This window comes from Scyliorhinus canicula, chromosome 1, assembly GCF_902713615.1.
Source record: "Scyliorhinus canicula chromosome 1, sScyCan1.1, whole genome shotgun sequence".
In the NCBI taxonomy this organism is placed as follows: Eukaryota; Metazoa; Chordata; class Chondrichthyes; order Carcharhiniformes; family Scyliorhinidae; genus Scyliorhinus; species Scyliorhinus canicula.
In genome coordinates this window covers 172,048,783-172,067,865 of record NC_052146.1, presented here as the reverse complement: position 1 = coordinate 172,067,865, position 19,083 = coordinate 172,048,783, and the positions used below count along the sequence as shown (strand labels likewise).

The 19,083-nt window shown below is 48.2% G+C and overlaps 1 protein-coding gene across 4 annotated transcripts in view; it reads left to right on the top strand.

Moving 5' to 3' along the window:
* Positions 1-19,083, top strand: part of mei4 (meiosis-specific, MEI4 homolog (S. cerevisiae)) — a 338,515-nt gene that overhangs the window by 312,052 nt on the left and 7,380 nt on the right. Inside the window, exon 5 of one of the 4 annotated variants that reach the window (XM_038802840.1) lies at positions 18,988-19,054. The exons of 2 other annotated variants lie outside the window; for them this stretch is intronic. In XM_038802840.1, coding sequence (XP_038658768.1) covers positions 18,988-19,038 — 51 coding nt within the window. In that variant the 3' untranslated portion in view covers positions 19,039-19,054. Of the gene's footprint in view, positions 1-7,372; positions 7,528-18,987; positions 19,055-19,083 lie in introns of those variants that run through there. One more of the 4 variants, XM_038802830.1, reaches the window with a different exon arrangement.

Below are 19,083 nucleotides of genomic sequence, written 5' to 3'. Positions count from 1 at the left end.
ATAGAATCCCTACAGTGCAGAAGGAGACCATTCAGCACATCATGTCTTCACCGAACCTCTGAAAGAAGACCCTAACCAGGCTCCTGCCCAATCCCTGCAACCCCATAACCCCACTTAGCTGCACGTATCCCTTCGCACAAATGGACAATTTAGCGTGGCCAATCCACCTAACCCACACATCTTTGGACTGTGGGAGGAAACCAGAGCACCTGGAGGAAACTCATGCAGACGCAGGGAGAAAACGCAAACTCCGCACAGACAGTCACCCAAGGCTGGAATTGAACCCAGGTCCCTTGCACTGTGAAGCATCAGTGTGAACCACTATGCTACCGTGCTGCCCTGATCTGATGGCGAGCTCCACTACACTCTCCAGAGGATCTCCCAAAATATTGTCATCTGCTGCACATTGCACAACCTGGCACTGCAGTGAGTTTTGGGGGGGGGGGGGGCTTTCAAATGCAGACATGGAGAAGTTTCACATCTCCAACGAGGAGGACATTGAAAGTGTTGAGGGTGAAGAGTTTGAGGCTGCAAAGGAAGAGGCTATTGCACAAAGCAGGCGTGCACGTGAAATCCTCATAGTCACCGCAATCCAAGAGGAGGATGACAAGTTATAGTCTCGGACCGGTGTCCCTCTAATAGGCAGCACAATAGCATAGTGGCTAGCACTATGGCATCACAGCGCCAGGGTCCCAGGTTCGATTCCCGGCTTGGGTCACTGTGCGGAGTCTGCACATTTTCCCCGTGTCTGCGTTGGTTTCCTCCGGGTGCTTCGTTTTCCTCCCATAAGTTCCGAAAGACATGCTATTAGGTATTAGAGACATTCTGAATTCTCCCTCTGTGTACCCAAACAGGCACCGGAATGTAGCGGCTGGGGGCTTTTCACAGTATCATTGCAGTGTTAATTTCAGCGACTTGTGACAATAAAGATTATTATTATTATTATGGATCCACTGGAACACCAGCATTGCTAACCCTCTCCTTGCCATCATGTACTTCAATCTGAGATTGAGCTCTCAACCATTTTGAAGAATGATGAAGGCTCAGCATCATGTACCCTTGTTGAGAGGAGTTTCAACCTTGTTTCGGCATCACATGTCACAAGGCACAGCCTCTTGTAATGACTCTGAGGCATCGCAGTCACCATGGAATACTAGTAGAGGAAGAAGCAACTGCGTAATCAACAGTGCATTCGTAGCTGTATGCCTGACAAAACTCCTCGAGGAGATCTATCTGCTCAAACGGGACAACGCATTCTGTGTTACCTCGATGGTATAACTGAAAGGTCACACTTGGGCCAAGGCAATGAGACAATACAGAGGACTAACTTCATTTTGACCTCATCTTGTCCTTTGTGCCCCACCTTATCACATTGGATCTGTCACTCTCAGTTCGGGATGAGGTTTGCAGTCATCCTGACCTTTCTGTGGATTCAGAACACGTGAGGACCACAAAGTTCACACAGTCAGTTTACTCTCACAACCATCCCGGTTCCTTGCTAGCTGCAAATGCAAAGACACCATGAATTACTCCAGGTCATGCTTGTTTGGTAATAAAGAGCGTTCATCAGATTCATTACATTCTGGGTTGCATCACATTGGTACCCTCAAAAGTGTTACAATTATCTTGTATTTACCTTCAGCGAGGGTATAGGTGAGGGGAAGCTATTGAAAACATGTAGCTCTGCGCTGCATCCCTACACTGTAATGAGAGCCTTGTGGCCGTAATGCTGACAATTACAAGGTTAGAAAGGCAGAAGGCTGGAGCCTTGAGCAGCAGCAAAATGAAATATCTCCATGGGTCAGGGCTCCAGCACTTAAATATGGAAAGGAGCTCACTGAGCTTAGCAATTGTGCACTGCGTGTCAGAAATGCAAGGTGGCCAGCATCACACACATGATCTGTGAGTAAAGTTACAAAGATCAGGTGGGATGATCCGGTCTGCCAGCCACGATTTCCTGCACGACGCTCCCCCACGGCAGCGGGATTCTCCGTTCCCGCAGTCGGCCAATGCGGTTTCCTATTGTGGCCACTCCACACCATCAGGAAACCGGCGGGCGTGGGTGTGCTGCCGGCGGGCCGGACGATTCCGCCGACGGTGAATTCCGCTGAGTGGTATTCTATTTACATTAGTGCAAAGTATATAACTGTGGTTAACGCCCATGCCACCGTCACACTCCGAGTATTTCTTACTTTCCCTAACCCTACTGCGTGCATCATCTTGGTGCAAACCTGACACCCACCACAGAGGTGGAGGTAGCCTGCTGCTTGCTACGCCCTTTCATCTGTGATGACTTTGTCCGGCATCCTCTGCAGAGCTGGGACTTGGATGTCCTCAGCCTATTTTGGGTCTCCTGCTAATTTATGGAGCAGGTGGTGATGGGATCACAGATGGAGGGAACTGGAATCATCAGGACACTCCTAGAGCCCCTAGATGGTGGCCCCGAGGCCTCTAAATGCTGGTCCCTCCCTATGGGTAGCTGAGGGCCCCTGACTGACTCCTTGAAGAGAAGAGTAAGATGAAGTGAGACCGAATAACCCACCACCCCCACCCCTCATCGGGTAGTCACTGATGCATGTCACCAAGGGCTACACTGATGAAATGCAGCACCTGGCATAGTGCGGGGCTTATGCGTGGGACCAAGGTCTCCATGGCAGCCACCAGTATTGATCTGATGCATTGGCATGTTGGTGCTAAAACCTCAGTCCGAACGGGGACAAACTCCTCCATCATCCGTTGCAATCTGTACAAAGCAGCTGACAACCCTTCCTGATTACCTTGACTGTCGCTGAAGTTCCTCCAAGTGCCGACTGTCTTGGACGTCTGCCTCTGCCTGCTGTGAACCAGACTATGTGCTCTGCCACCAGATTGTGACCCCGAGTCTGTTCCAGGACGAGAGCCCACTGAAGTGTGTATCGCTCTGCTGGTGGACAATGCGGGTGAACACTGTGATGGGTCTTCAATGGTTCAATCCTCAGGCTGCCATCTATGAATGAATATCGCTTATCGCAAGTAGGCTTCAATGAAGTTACTGTGAAAAGCCCCTAGTCGCCACATTCCGGCGCCTGTTCGGGGAGGCTGGTACAGAAATTGAACCCATGCTGCTGGCCTGACTTGGTCTGCTTTAAAAGCCAGCAATTTAGCTCAGTGTGCTAAACCAGCCCCTAAGGTGTTATCGTGGTTCAAGCTGAGGGTCTGGCAGGTTGAAGGCCTCGGGCACTTGGCAGAGATGCCTTTGAAGGAAAGTCGTGATGATTAGTGCATGGCAGGTGACTTGGAAAAACTGTGAATGTATTCACAGCGTGATTGGCTGAGGGTTGAGCTGGTGCCGGATCCTCAGGTGGGTGATTGTCGTTCACCTCGCCATCGCCGCAGGAACGGGCCACATCCTCTCTGGACAGCGCAATGGCTCGGTTCTCTTGGGAGTGAGGACCTTGATACCGGCCACTCCACCCCTGGTCTGGGGCCTCTCCCACCAATTGTACGAGAGCTTGTCCTGCATAATGACAGATGGAGAGAGAGTGAGCAGGACACATGCCAGGTAGATGATAATGATGCCTGCCATGTGTGTGCATTGAGGGAAGCCTCAACGGATGGGATGAGGACACAAGCTCCAGAGGATATATGGCCAGATTGAGATGTGAAGGTAAGTGTGAGAAGAACGGTGAGATCCCTTTAGCTGCCAGAGCATGAGTTGCCAGTGAATGTCTGAAGGGCTGGTGAGTTTTTCATAGAATTTACAGTGCAGAAGGAGGCCATTCGGCCCATCGAGTCTGCACCGGCTCTTGGAAAGAGCACCCTACCCAAGGTCAACACCTCCACCCTCTCCCCATAACCCAGTAACCCCACCCAACACTAAGGGCAATTTTGGACACTAAGGGCAATTTATCATGGCCAATCCACCTAAGTTGATGGTGATGAAGTGATTGACTACTCTGTAACAAATGAGATTATTCATCCTTTCTCCACTGGATGACTGACCTCTGTGCAGTGTTGGAACTGGCCGCCTCTGCCACTGCCTTTCAAGCCAGAGTGGTGATGTTGGTGGATCATTGCAGTCAGAGTGGGGGTAGAGGACATTGTGATGGGCTTCCATGGCATCCAGTAGATGACCCACGGAGGTGTCATTGAATTGGCAGTGGAGCAGCTGTGCACCACATGAAGTGAGACAGCTGTGGGCAGCTGCTATTTAAATCTGGTGCCTGGAGTGAGGTGCCAGTGACCTCATGACAGGGTGGGCATATCAGAGGCCACCTGCCTGTAATCCAACATTTTTCCCATTTGTGCACAATTGTAGAATTAAGTAGGTGGTTAGGAGATGATACGGCAATAAAACCCGCCAATGTGGCCAACATTCATGCCACCATTTGTTTTCCTAACTATTTTTGTATCAGCAGCAAATTTAGCTATAATACTGTCTTCATCTCAGCATCTAATTATACCTTAAACAATCAAAAGTTTTCTATCTTCTTGTCTATCTGATATGTTATGTGAAGAAAAATTCTGAATATCAGTTCTAATTTTGTTTCTCGTGTTTGGCCTGTGCTCCTTCATCCAACTACCATGATTTAGCTTGAAGCGGTGTTGTCGAGTTACCTTTCACTACACAATTTACTGTCTTAAATAGCTCTATAAGGTCCCTTTCCAATAATCCCTTTGTAAGGATTTATAGCTCAATTGTTCGCTTTTGCTTATTATTCCTTTGGCACCAGCAATCGGCCTTGTAATTATCCTTACACTGCCTCTTCGACTTAAATGTTATTGGAAGTCTACAGTGGTTAAAGCGTTAGATAGCTTCAACTTTGCCCTTGAATGTTCATCTTTTGTGAAGTATGCATACTGTAAATATCTTCTTCCAGCATGCAATACACTTAGGGCTAAATTTTCAGATCTCACTGTGGACGAGAATAAAGATGGATGGAGGCTGAAAATACAGATGCTTTCTGTCCCTGCTCCTGGCTCCAGCGAGTTTCACTCTGTTATGGGAAGGACCCCCTCGCTCCCCAAGATCACTTCTCATACATTAACGGTGCCAGTTAACATTGTTAAAGAGCTAATTAAGTGGCTGTCAAGAGGAATATTCTTGATGGGGCTGCATGGACTTCACATACTGCCTGGGATAGACCAGGTGAATGGAGGTAGTCACACTGTGGGGAGCTAGTGATGGCTGCCCCAGGGAATGTGATGGGCCCAAGAAAGTATGAATAATGCAAAAGGGCACTGGGTCATTTGCGCACATGTGTCATCGATCAGCATTGGTTGCAGGGGGGTGCGGGAGTTGCCACCCTCCTGTAATCATAAAGGCATTAAAGCAAAGCAAAAAATTGCCAAACTCAACTGGGGTCACCATAACACAAGGAAGGACGCAGCGGGTAATGGGGGCATAAAGGTGCAGTTCACCCAGTTGTACAGGGAAGTGGCCAGGCCCAATGCAGGGCAGTCCTCAGGATGCCATTAACATCAAGGATCATCTGATTTGGAATTGTTCCCACTGAGTCGTTCTGACACAGGTGGAATGGCATGGACTGGAACCCACTTTTAGTTGATAGCACTTCCTTTGAAGACGTAGCCTGGAATATGTTGTCACTTACCACCAATGAAGGATTCATATTTGCCAAGAGGTTTCACTACCACAGAAAACCCCTTGCTTAGCTTCACATTTCATGGAATATGTGGGCAGCACAGTAGCACAGTGGTTAGCACAGTTGCTTCACAGCTCCAGGGTCCCAGGTTCGAATCCCGGCTTGGGTCACTGTACGGAGTCTGCACGTTCTCCCCGTGTCTGCGTGGGTTTCCTCCGGGTGCTCCGGTTTCCTCCCACAGTCCAAAGGTGTGCAGGTTGGTGGATTGCCCATGATGAATTGCCCAAAAAGGTGAGGTGGGCTTACTGGCTTACAGGGATAGAGTGGAACCGTGGGCTTAAGTAGGATGCTCTTTCCAAGAGCCAGTACAGACTCGATGGGCCAAATGGCCTCCTTCTGCATACCTCTTTTCTTGACCTCCAAGGAGGTTCACATTACTGGCTTCATGCATCAGTAATTATATGGTGTTCATAAAGGTAAATGCTACATGGTTATAGGAATCTTCTTAGGCAGTCCCTCGGGACCAAGGATTACTTTCTTCCACCCCGAGGCTGTGGGGTGCTGACGTGACTAAAAAGTCCAATGCTGGATGCTGAATCCACACACTTTGTGTTTTATAAGGCAGGTGCTCGGATTTTTAAAATAATCCTTCTCTGTTTGTGCTTGGCCTCCACCGAGACCGATGGGAATCACTCAAAATGGTTGGCAACTTTGTGAATGCTTCTTCTCCAGTTTGGGTGGCCTCAAGCAAGGGATTCCCACAAATCGGTGGTCATGTCGCATTTTTTCAGCAAGGCTCTGAGGGCAGCCCTGAAATGTTTCCTCTGCCCCCCTGGTAGCCGATTTCCGTGGCGAAGCTTGTGTAGAGAGCTTGTTTTGGGAAGCATGCGGAGGATGTGGCCTTTCCAAAGTAGCTGATTAACCATAACCAGTGCCTCAATACAGGGAATGTTGGCTTAAGGGAAGACTCTGGTATTGGTGCACCTATCCTGCCATTGAATTTGCAGGATTTTGTGGGGGCATCACTGATGATATTTCTCCAGGAATTTAAGGTGTCTGCTATATGTTGTTGTTATTACCCTTATGGAGGTCACAGCACAAGAACTATCAAATTCCCTGTGCACGCCACATAGTTTGAATTTCCCCTTAAAAAGGGACAAGCTCATTCATATAAAAACCCCAACCAGGATGCAGGTCGGGGAGGATAGACCCTTCGGGGAGTGGAGATTCTTGTATAATGTAAATATAACGTTCAGGGTTGCACGGTAGTACAGTGGTTAACCCTGTTGCTTCTAGCTCTAGTGTGCCAGGTTCGATTCCCAGTTTCGGTCACTGTTTGTGCAGAGTCTGCACGTTCTACCCGTGTCTACGTGGGTTTCCTCCAGGTGCTCCGGTTTCCTCCCACAGTGCAAAGATGTGCAGGTTAGGTAAATTGGCCATGATAAATTGCCCCATAGTGTCCGAAGGTTAATTGGGGTTACTGGGCTACGGGGGCACGGTGGAGGTGTGGCTTAAGTAGGGCGCTCTTTCGTCCAAGAACATCATTGTGCAATTCCTGGGTACACTGTATACGGGTCCTTCTTGTTTGTTCTTATATATTCCCTTGTCTCCCCTTTTGTTTTATTTTTTGCCTTTACATTTTTGATTCATGAATGATTTATGGACATTTAGTTTCAGTTTTGATTCTGGCAGCGGAGGTAAAAGATCCAGCAAAACTATCTCCAGAAAACAGCTGCTAAGCCTCTTCAGGAAATATCCAACTAATTCTCTCTCTCTCTCTCTCCAATAAGCCTGTGGGTGTTGGATTCCTGAAAATAGGGCCTGAAGGCAAGCGACAAACTGAGAGCAAAGTCTGATGAAACAGGGACTTTGGCTCACCAGGAAAATTGCGAGTACAGGCTGCAAAAGAAGGACTGTGATTCCATGCTAAATGCGGAGAAAACCTGCAAAGACCCATCATCTGAAGCAAAGATTATTTTCTCTTTAATTTACATCCCCCTCCACCCAGTGTTTGTCTTGGGTATATGTAGAGGGAGCAGAGGCAAGTTACAGTAAGGGTTAGGTATTTATTAATATTTAACGAATTATCTGCTGTGTATTTCACCATTAATCTTGCTATAAATAAATAGTAACTGTGTTTCAACATACAAACCTGGTGACTGGAATTATCGGGTAGCCAAGGAGCAAATATTTGGCGAATTTGGCTTTGATAGCAGGGCCCATGTTTAGATAATAGAAGAGCTTGGTGGCATCCCTTGGAAGAAAAAGTAAAAGCCATAAGAGAAGCACCTGCCCCCAAAAATACCATCGACCTGAATTCCTTCTTGGGGATTGCAAAGTATTATTGGAGATTCATCCGGAATTTGGCCAGCTTGTTAGCACCCTTGCATACTCTTCCTGAAGAAAGACAAAAAGATGAGGCCTTCAATCATGTGAAGCAACAACTTCTATCCACTAGTCTATTGGTTTATTTTGACCCTAAAAAGAAGCTTGCCCTTATCTGTGACACGTCTCCATATGGTATTTCTCATAGATTGAATCACGGAGCAGAGAGAGTGTCCAGAACACTCTCCGAGGCAGAGAAGGAGCACTCCCAAATCGAAAACAAGGGGTTAACAGACATGTTCAACATCAAAACATTTCACCAATATGTATATGCAAGACATTCCACAATAGTAACGGACCATAAACCACTATTAGGATTAATCAAGGAAGATAAGACTGTGCCTCCCATTGCCTCTTCACTGATACAATAATGGTGTTGATGCTCTTGGCATATGATCTTGGAGCATTGACCTAGGACCCAGATAGTTAACACCGATGCTTTAAGTCATCTCCTAGTAACCATAAGTTCAACACCCCCACTGGTACCAGAAGAAATTGTAATGACTTTAAACGTCTTAGAAACACTGTCTATATCTTCAAAACAAATCAGAACTTGGACAAAAAGAGACCCTGTCCTGTCAAAAATCAAGAAGGTGATATTAAATGGGGTTTTCTATGGTCATGCTTCAGAAACAATGAGCACTTATTTGATCCGAAAAGACATACTAAGTTATGAAGATAGTGTGCTCGTTAGGGGGTCACAAGTGGTTGTTTCCGATCCCAGAAGATGATTACTATTGAAAGAATTGCGTAACACCCACCCGGGCATATCTAAAATGAAAATGTTGGCAAGGAGCTACATAGCAAAGCATGGTAGCATCGTGGTTAGCACTATGGCTTCACAGTGCCAGGGCCCCAGGTTCGATTCCCATTTGGGCTACTATCTGTGCGGTGTCTGCACGTTCTCCGCATGTCTGCGTGGGTTTCCTCCGGGTGCTCCGGTTTCCTCTCACAGTCCAAAGATGTGCAAGTTAGGTGGATTGGCCATGCTAAATTGCCCTTAGGTTAGATGGGGTTGCTGGGTTACAGGGATAGGGTGGAGGTGCGGGCTTAAGTAGGGTGCTCTTTGCAAGAGCCGGTGCAGACTCGATGGGCCGAATGGCCTCCTTCTGCACTGTAAATTCTATGATTCTATGGTAGCCTTGCATCGATGCCAATATAAAAAACATAGTTAAGCAATGTTTCCAATGTCAAGAGCAATGGAACTTGCCGCTGCTGCCCCTCTGTATCCATGGGAATGGCCTGGTTGGCCCAGGGTGAGAGTACGCATTGATTTTATAGATTCTTTCATTGGCTAAATGTTTCTTTTATTCATGGATGCACACTCAAAATAGTGGATGTGTACAGGATGACACCCAAACTCCTGGTGTCAGATAACGGTACTGCGTTTACCAGCATGCGGTTTAAAAATTTGTGGTTTTCCATGACTTCAAGCACATCAGAACAGTGCCATACCACCCCGTTGTCCAACGGTTTGGTGGAACAGGTGGAATAAACTTTCAAATTCGGGATGAAGGAGTAGTTGCCACCCTTCTCAGATACAAAGATTACATAATGTTGTTTTTGAAATATTTGTATTGGTATTTTCCAGTTTTTACAGAGTAACAGCTCAAATGTATCTGGTATTTACAAATGAAGTCGTTTCTTCTTCACAATGAATTTTACATGTGATCCTGCCCCCCCCCCCCCCCCCTCACCTTCCTTTGTTGGTAGCTTAGTGTTGCTTTCTGCCCTGGGCGTCAGAAACTGCGTTCCGCTTCTTTGCAGCCACAGTGAAAACATGGAATCAAATGAGGCAGCATTTCGGTTTAACCAAGATGTCTCCCGTGGCCCCCATCTGTGGCAACCACACATTCCTGTCAGCCATGCTTGACGCCACATTTTAAAAATGGAGACTGGATGAAGGGACGCTAGTGGTCAGGGACTTTTACACAGGGGACTGACTCATAGATTATCATAGACTTTACAGTGCAGAAGGAAGCCATTCGGCCCATCGAGTCTGCACCAGCTCTTGGAAAGAGCACCATACCCGAGGTCAACACCTTCACTCTGTCCCCATAACCCAGTAACCCCACCCAACACTAAGGGCAATTTTGGATACTACGGGCAATTTATCATGGCCAATCCACCTAACCTGCACATCTTTGGACTGTGGGAGGAAACCAGAGTACCCGGAGGAAACCCACGCACACACGGGGAGGATGTGCAGACTCCGCACAGACAGTGACCCAAGCCGGAATCGAACCTGGGACCCTGGAGCTGTGAAGCAATTGTGCTATCCACAATTCTACCTTGCTGGCTTCATGACTTTGGAACGTTACGGAATTTTTATTAACATATGGAATCACCCCACACTCAACAACAGGCATAGCTCCTGCAGAACAGCTAATGGGGCGTTGGTTGTGTACCAGACTGAGCTTCATGTTCACAGACTTGGCGGGAAGGATGAAGTCCGGGAAAGATATTTAAAAAATAAATCATGCCTCATCAAAGGCGGAGAGAACATTTAAGGTAAATTACACAATATTTGCAAGGAACTTTAGGAGAGTTCCTAGCTGGGTCTCAGGGATTGTTGTGACTAAGATAGGGCCAGTATCCTACGAGGTAAGAACCCAGGATAAGACCTTGAGAAAACATTCAGACCATTTGAGCAAAAAACAGGCCTCCACAAGAGCCAGTAGTGTCACCAGCCCCAGACATGCCCGCCGTTAGTACTGATCAAAGTATTGAGGGGGCCAAATAGGCCTATGTAAACATGAGTCTGTTGCTGCATGGGTCAGTGAAGCAGCGGTCGAGGAGGTACTTGTACCAGGAGAAGTAAGTAAATGTCGAGGGACACAACTCACAAGAGACATCTCGATGTGGAGATGCCGGTGTTGGACTGGGGTACATAGAACAGGCCTTTCGGCCCTCGATGTTGTGCCAAGCATTGTCCAAAATCAAGATCAAGCTATCCCACTCCCTGTCATTCTGATAGGCACAGTATGAAGTCTTACAACACCAGGTTAAGGTCCAACAGGTTTATTGGGAATCACTAGCTTTTGGAGCAGAGGTCCTTCATCACTTGCTGATTAGTTGAAGAGGCACACTTTGCTTGCCCTGTATCCAGAGGTCCCACATATCCTGTGGAAGGATCAAGCTGCTTCACATGCCTGAACACTTTATGTTGCTGCAGAAAGTCTGTGGCCACATGTAAGCATAATGAATGGCGAGTGTCACTTCCGGTGGCGGCAATTGGGTGAGCGGATGCACATCAGGTGGCTTTCCTCCCAGTTGGACCAACACAGTGAATTTATTTGAGCTTTTGGCCCAAAATGCGACCTGAAACTCCCTCAAATACAAAAGACATCACCAACGCGATAAGGAAAGAAGATGCCCGCAAACAGCAGTTTGAGAGGATGACGAGAAGGCAGAGGCAGAAGCAGAGCAAAGGGGCAGGAGCAACAGGTGGACGGACCAGCCCCCCCCCCCCCCCCCACCCCCCCGCTCCCCCAGCACGGGGACGGATGGAGGAGCATTTTTAAAAAGTAACTGACCGCGATGAAGGAAGTGATCAAGGTGGAGTTCCAGGAGGTGGTGACGGAAGCAATAGCCACCCTTCAGTGCACGATAGAAGGCCCGGGAAGGAAAGTGTAGGCCCAGGAGAAGACGATCCTGGACCTGGAGTAGGTGTCAACACACCAGAGCGACAGGATCGTGGCTCTGGAGGCCAGGTTGAAGAGGTTTATCGCGGCTCAGTGGAACTTGAAAGGGAAGGTCGAGGATCAGGAGAACAGGTCCAGGTGATAAAACGTCCACATCGTGGGCCTGCCAGGGGGAATTGATGGAAGAGACCCAACGGGCTGCATCGGCCAAATGCTGGGCAACCTAGTTAGGAGGAAAGGCTTTCCAAACTCCCCAAGATGGAAAGGACACCCAGGTCACTCCAGCCTTAATCCAAAACCGGGGAGCAGCCAAGAGTGATAGTTGCAAAAGTACACCGATTCCAGGACCGGGAAAAAATTGAGGTGGGCCCGACAGACAAAGTCGTACTTCTCGGACGAGCACTGAATCAGGGTCTATCAAGACATTGGGCGGACCTGGCAAAAAAAGAGGGCCGCATTCAACAGAGTGAAATCGACGCTCTACAGAAAAGGGGTGAGATTTGGCATGCTATTCCAGGCCAGACTCTGGGTAACATACCAGGGGAAGAAACATTACTTCGGCACCCCTGCGAGGTTGACAAGTTTGTAAAAACGAACAACCTGGAGGGAGAACATACACAGGAGGGCTGAAGGCGGCAGGGACAGAAGAAGAAAGGGACTCGGAGTGGAGGACGGACTGAAAACAAGGACAATAATGTAGTGTTTTTGTGCAGGACTACACTGCCTCGTTTTTGTCTCCTTTTTCAGTTTGAAGATGGGAAACAGGGAAAGGGAGCGAGAATAGGGGAAACAGGCAAGGGGGTGAGATTAGGGGGTGGAGATGGGCAGGTTAAACGGGGCCTGGGCCCAGACTAGCACTGGGAGGGGAGCACCGTACTAGCTAGCACGGGAAGACCGACAATGAGGGAGACCGTGGCGCACCTCTCGCGAGAGGGAGCATCTGGCCAAAAGGGGTGGGGGTGGGCAGAAAACAAGTGGGGATTGGAAGATGGGAGGTCACGCAGAACAGAAAGGGAACAAAAAGCTAGGAAAGGTGAGGCAGGCATGGAGCACGGCAAGGAACCAAAATGAAAATGAAATGAAATAAAAATCGTTTATTGTCACGAGTAGGCTTCAATTAAGTTACTGTGAAAAGCCCCTAGTCACCACATTCCGGCACCTGTTCGGGGAGGCTGTTACGGGAATCAAACCGTGCTGTTGGTCTGCTTTCAAAGCCAGCGATTTAGCCCTGGGCTAAACAGCCCTAAATGGCGCCGAAAGCAGCCACTCGTGAGGGCCCCTGGACAAAGAGAAACCCCGGAGCGCAGGTGCTCGACCTCATGGTGAGAGCGGTGACCACGGCCATTTTGGACGGCACCTAACAACGTGAAATCCCAGAGTGCAGGGGCGTATCCACCAGGTAAGTACGGGTAATCCCGCAGGGCCAGGGGTCAGAAAACCCCCCACCAGGATAGTTACCTGGAACGCAAAGGGACTTAACGGCCTGGTGAAAAGATCCAGAGTCTTCGCCCACCTGAGAAGCCTAAAGGCTGACATAGTTTACCTTCAGGAGACACACCTGAGGGACAAGGACTGACTGCTGGTAAGGAAGGGCTGGGTGAGACAGACGTACCATTCAGGCGACGGGACGAGGGCTAGAGAGGTAGCAATACTGATCAGCAAGAGGACAAGATTTACTAAGACCAGGACGGTTACAGATCCAGGGGGACAGTATATCTTGGTCAACGGTGTCCTGAAAGGGGCACAGGTGGTGCTGGTGAATGTGTAAGCTCCCAATTGGGACAACACAGAATTTATAAAAAACGCCATGGCGGAAATCCCCAACATCGAGACACACCAACTGATTATGGGGTCAACTATAACTGCATACAGGACCCACTGACCGACCAATCAAACCCCAGAACGGGGAAAAAGAAAGGAATGGCTAGGGAATTGGAAACGTTCATTGAGCAGATGGGGGCCGTGGACCCATGGAGCTTCCTACACCCAGGAGAAAAGAAGATCTTGTTTTTTTGCAGGTGCACAGGGTGTACACCCGCATCGACTTCCTTGCAGTGGGGAAATCAGTGCTTCAAGGAATCATAAGAGTGGAATATTCTGTGATCATCATCTCCAACCACGCTCCACATTATTGGATGTGATGTGCCCAGCGCCCCACATGGAGGCTGGACACGGACTTCCTTGCCGACAAGGCCTTCTGCCAGATAACTCCTCCTTACCTTTTTCGACACTGAGGGCAATTTAGCATGGCCAATCTACCTAACCTTTACGTCTTTGAACTGTGGGAGGAAACCAGAGCACCCGGAGGAAACCCATGCAGACAGTGGGAGAACGTGCAGACTCTGCACAGACCTCCACATTTTGATTGTTACTAATGTAATCGCCTACGGTTTCCTCCGGGTGCTCTGGTTTCCTCCCAAAGTCCAAAGACATGAAGGTTAGGTGGATTGGCCATGCTAAATTGCCCTTAGTGGCCAAAAAGGTAAGGAGGACTTATTGGGTTCGGGGGATAGGGTGGAAGTGAGGGCTTAAGTGGGTCGGTGCAGATTCGATGGGCCGAATTGCCTCCTTCTGCACTGTATGTTCTGTGTTCCAGGATGCACTGAAGGCCATGCTCAGAGGAGCGATCATAGCCTAAAAGGCGTGCAGAGATAGGGAAGAGAGGGGGGCCAGGCAGCAGCTGGTTGACTCCATTTTGGAAGTCGACAGAAAGTACTCCGAGGCCCCGACCACAGAGCTGCTGGCGGGGAGGAAAATGCTACAAATGGACTTTAACCTGCTATCCACCAGGAAAGCAGTGCACCAACCTGCCAGACATGGGGTACCTTCTATGAACACAGGAACAAGGCTGGCCGCCTACTGGCTCACCAGCTGAGAAAGCATGCAGCCATAAGGGAACTAGCACAGGTAAAGAATAGCAGAGGCAGACTGGTAACAGAACCAAATGAGGTCAATCAGGCATTCGAGACGTACTGAGGACTGTACACCTCCGAGCCCCACGACGGGGACGCGCGAATGAAACAGTTCCTTGACGGACTGGAAATACCCGTTATGGGGAAGTTCCCAGTGAACTCAAACGGGGGAGAGACAGAGCTGGAGGGGCTCCAGTTTAAAACTGCCCAAAACAGATTCCAATACCTGGGGATCCAAATAGCCAGAGACTGGATACAGATCCACAAGTGGAACCTGACTAGCCTGTTGGAGGAAGTTAAAAATGACATACAGAGGTGGGCCGCACTCCCATTCTCCCTGGCGGGGAGGGTGCACACGACCAAAATGAACGTACTGCCAAGGTTCCTCTTTCTGTTTAGATCCGTACCGATCTTCATCCCCAAGGCCTTCTTCCAAAATGTAAACAGTTTAATCATAGCGTTTGTGTTGGGGGGGGGAAGAACTCGAGAGTTCCCAATCCAACACTGCAAATGAGGAAAATCAAAGGTGGCCTGGCATTACCAAACCTGCCGTACTACCACTAGGCAGCAACGGCGGAGAGAGTGAGGGGATGGGTTCACGAACGCGGCACAGAGTGGGTGCAGATGGAGGAGGCCTCCTGCAAGGGGGCGTGCCTCCGGGCCTTGGCTACAGCAGCACTCCCAATCCCTCAGCAAAATACACATCAAGCCCAGTAGTAGCGGCTACATTGAAAATGCAGGCCCAATTAAGACAGCACCTGGGGCTGACTAGGATGGCCCCCATTTGCGGCAACCACAAATTCCCTTCAGCCATGCTAGACACCACCTTTAGGAAATGGAGACAGGACAGGGGCACACTGACAGTTAGGGACTTTTACATCGAGCACATACCGGCGACACTGAATGAACTGACGGAAGAGTGAGAACCGCCGACAGGACAGGAAATGAGACACCTGCAAATAAAACACTTCCTCCACAAAGAGATAGTAGGGTACCCCTGGGCCCAGGAGACCACACTGTTAGAGGACCTGATAAATACAGACATTGAAGAAGGGGAACTGTGGGAAAATGTATGGACAGCTACTGGACAGAGCACGAACACCACTGGACAAGACCAGACGGAAATGGGAGGACGAACTGGGGACAGAAGTGGGGCGAAGCACTGAGCAGGGCCAACTCCACCTCCTCCTGCGCAAGGCTCAGCCTCTCATGCAGTTCAAAGTTGGGCAAAAGAGCACACCTGACCAGAACCCAAAAGAACAGGTTCTTCCCAGAGGTAGAGGATAAATGTGAGCGGTGCCAGAGAGCCCGGCCAACCACACCCACATGTTCTGGGTTCTTCCCAAGCTTGCTGGTTTCTAGACAGCCTTCTCCGAGGCTGGGTTCTGTACAGCCTTCTCCGAGGCAATGTCCAAGGTTGTGGGGGTGAAGGTGAAGCCATGCCTAAATGTGGCAATCTTGGGGCATCAGAGCAGCCAGAGCTACACATGGGGAAGAGGGCCAACGCCCTAGCTTCGCTTCCCTAGTTGCACAACGAAAAATCCTGCCCGACTGGCGATCAGCAGCACCACCCAAAGCTACAGGGTGGCTCGCTGACCTCTCGGAATTTCTCCACCTGGAGAAGATTAAATGTGCCATCCGAGGGTTGGAGGAAGGCTTCGTCGGCCTATTCCAGAACCTGTTTGAGGCCAGCAGCAGTGAATAGATAGGGAAACAGGTAAGTTAGAAAGAAAAGAGATGAAAAAGAAAAGGGGGAACCGTAGGAACATGCAACCCAGGGGTAGGAGGGAGGGGGAAGATGAGAAAGGGTTGGCGAGACAACGGGGGAGAGAGGGGGCAACCCCCCCCCAGCCACAGGGGAAACCTGGGCTAAGCCGATGGGCGAAGTTAAGAAGGGGGAGGAAACACCCCCCCCCCCCCAGACCAACCGGGGGGGTCACAAATGGGAGGGGGTGGGAGGGACTGAATACTGAGCCAGATGGCGGCTGATTGAAAATAGGAAAACACAAGGAAAGGAAAATAGGGCACAACGATAGCACAGTGGGTTCACAGCTCCAGGGTCCCAGGTTTGATTCCCGGCTTGGGTCACTGTCTGTGCGGAATCTGCAAATTCTCCCTGTGCGTGCGTGGGGTTCCTCTGGATGCTCCGGTTTCCTCCCACAAGTCCCAGAAGTGGTGCTGTTAGGTAATTTGGACATTTTGAATTCTCCCTCTGTGTACCCAAACATGCACCGGGATATGGCGACTAGGGGATGTTCACAGTAACTTCATTGCAATGTAAGCCTACTTGTGACACTAAAGATTATTAAATTACATTAAATTAAAAACAAACCAGCAATGTACATAATTATTTATAATGCTTGAAAATACCAATAAATAATATGTTGACATTGTTTAGTGAAAAACACCTCAATGGATGTTTTAGATAAATGTTTAATTATTTGAATGACATTAATAATATGATTATATACTCCAATGTAAGTGGGTGACAATGAAATGGAAGTTATCAAACAGTTGCACCAGTCCCAGTGAAGAGACCAATCTGAATTGCTTTCCATTGCTTTTTGTTTCATTATTTCTGCAATGCATTCTGAACACAGTCAATGTAATCATTCCAGTTGATTTAATTTCCTGTGAATACATTTGCAGAAATAGACTAGAGCAAGATGATAAGTAATATTCAGTAATATGAGAACCTGTCACTTTCAAATTGTAAATGCTACATATCAAAGTTATTGGGGAAATAACAGAAATAATTAAATTCTAACCACACGGGATCGCCCTTTTAACGTCAGAATGTAACATCAGATGCATAGTCATTGTCCAACAAACTTTTTCACATTTTCTTTCTTTGTGACCTTTATTCACTGTAGATTATGACCTGGCATGCAAACTCCATTGCAATGATAAGCAGTCTGGCATTGAGTTACTGTAATCAAACTGTTAAGAATGACTATTATTGAGATAACGGAGCAAGGCAGGATATGACAGGCTTGCTGCTCAGAGCATATTCAAAGACTTGCAAGAAAATTATCAAAACAAACAGTAGCGTGTGAAAACAGCATAACTTACGATCATTCCTCCCTTGCCTATCGGAAAAGAACAAAAGCAGTACTGAATTCAGAGATAGCAGAATCTTTGCAGACTGTTCAACTGCCTTATATTATTTTCAACCTTGCAACGCAATTGCAGCAATATCGCAAACCCTGGAATTTTCTTTCATACAGGGAAAGGCGGCTGAGTTGAAGGGGATTAATAAGGTGTGGTTTGGCATTTTAGCTCTATTGCCCATGGAATGTATTCAGTAGATAGTCCCATCAAAAGTGAAATCAGAATCTATCATGAGAAAAAACACGGCCCTGAATTTCCTGCATCTGATATCTGGTGCCTCAGTGTTGAGCCAGAAAGACACACCATCCATCAACTTGTGGATGTCCTGGGCAAGGAATTAACATTTAAATTGGCACAAATTTTATTGTAAAAGCATAGTAAGAAGCCAAGGTTACAGATGTTCGCTGCTCGGCTGAGTGTGAAGTGACAAGAAAAGTCCCTGCTCCAAAAACCCAGCCTCTATAAATGTCTGCCCGAACTTCTGATTTTCGGTCCTGGGGAGGGGGGAGGTGTTGGATGGTGGGAGCTGTTAATGAGAATAGAAGTCAATCTGGCAATCCCAGAAGCAGTGAGTGGTTGGAGGTGGTGTTGCTCTTTTTAATAATGATGTTCTTTAGAGTCACCAGGTATCAAATGATACCACCACAAGGCTTTACTGGATATTGATCAAAGGACCACACAACCAGTTAGTCTGTTCCAGTTCAAAGATGGTTTATTTACACACAAGGATTACTTTGACATGCAACACAAAACACTACAAGTTAAACTACACCTAACAACTACAATAACCTATACTTAACTTCAGGGCAACCGGCTCTATGCAGATGGACAAGGCCTTTGTCTGGATCTTACATGGCATGGTGGCTTTGTTTATGCTAGGCTCATCCATCTGTAGCGATCGTTGGTCTTGAATTTGTCTGTCTGGTCTTTATGCTGCACTTGGGTTGGCATAGGCCGGATTCAAGAGAGACCGAGCACATGGCTGTGTCTTTTATCGCTCTGGGATTTTGCGCTGTTTGGGGCAGTCCAAAACTTGGACCCAATAATTCGACAGGCTTCGATCACTGCCTTCGATTTTGGCCAATAAAGGGCGGGTGCCTTGATGGCTGGGCGTGTCCATAGCGGTCATTGATCTTGGCTGTTTGGGTTCCCTGAGTAAAGAGAGTGGCGCCGATTAGTCTGTATCTGTATCGGTTACCTGAGTACAGTCCTTTTGTTCTGGGGAAATGGGCCATTAGAATGCAAACGAGCGGGGGTTTCGGTCACGTCTAGCTATCTGGGTTGCAAATACACACACAAACTCTGAGTCTGTCTGAGTCCTGGGTTGGCCATAATTCCCATGGTCCTTTGCAGGTGGTATCTAAGATGGCTACATCGGACGCAGATAAAAAATGGGCATTCTGAAAGACCCATTTTAGAGGTAGGTTAGCAATGGTGAAGTTCCTGTGC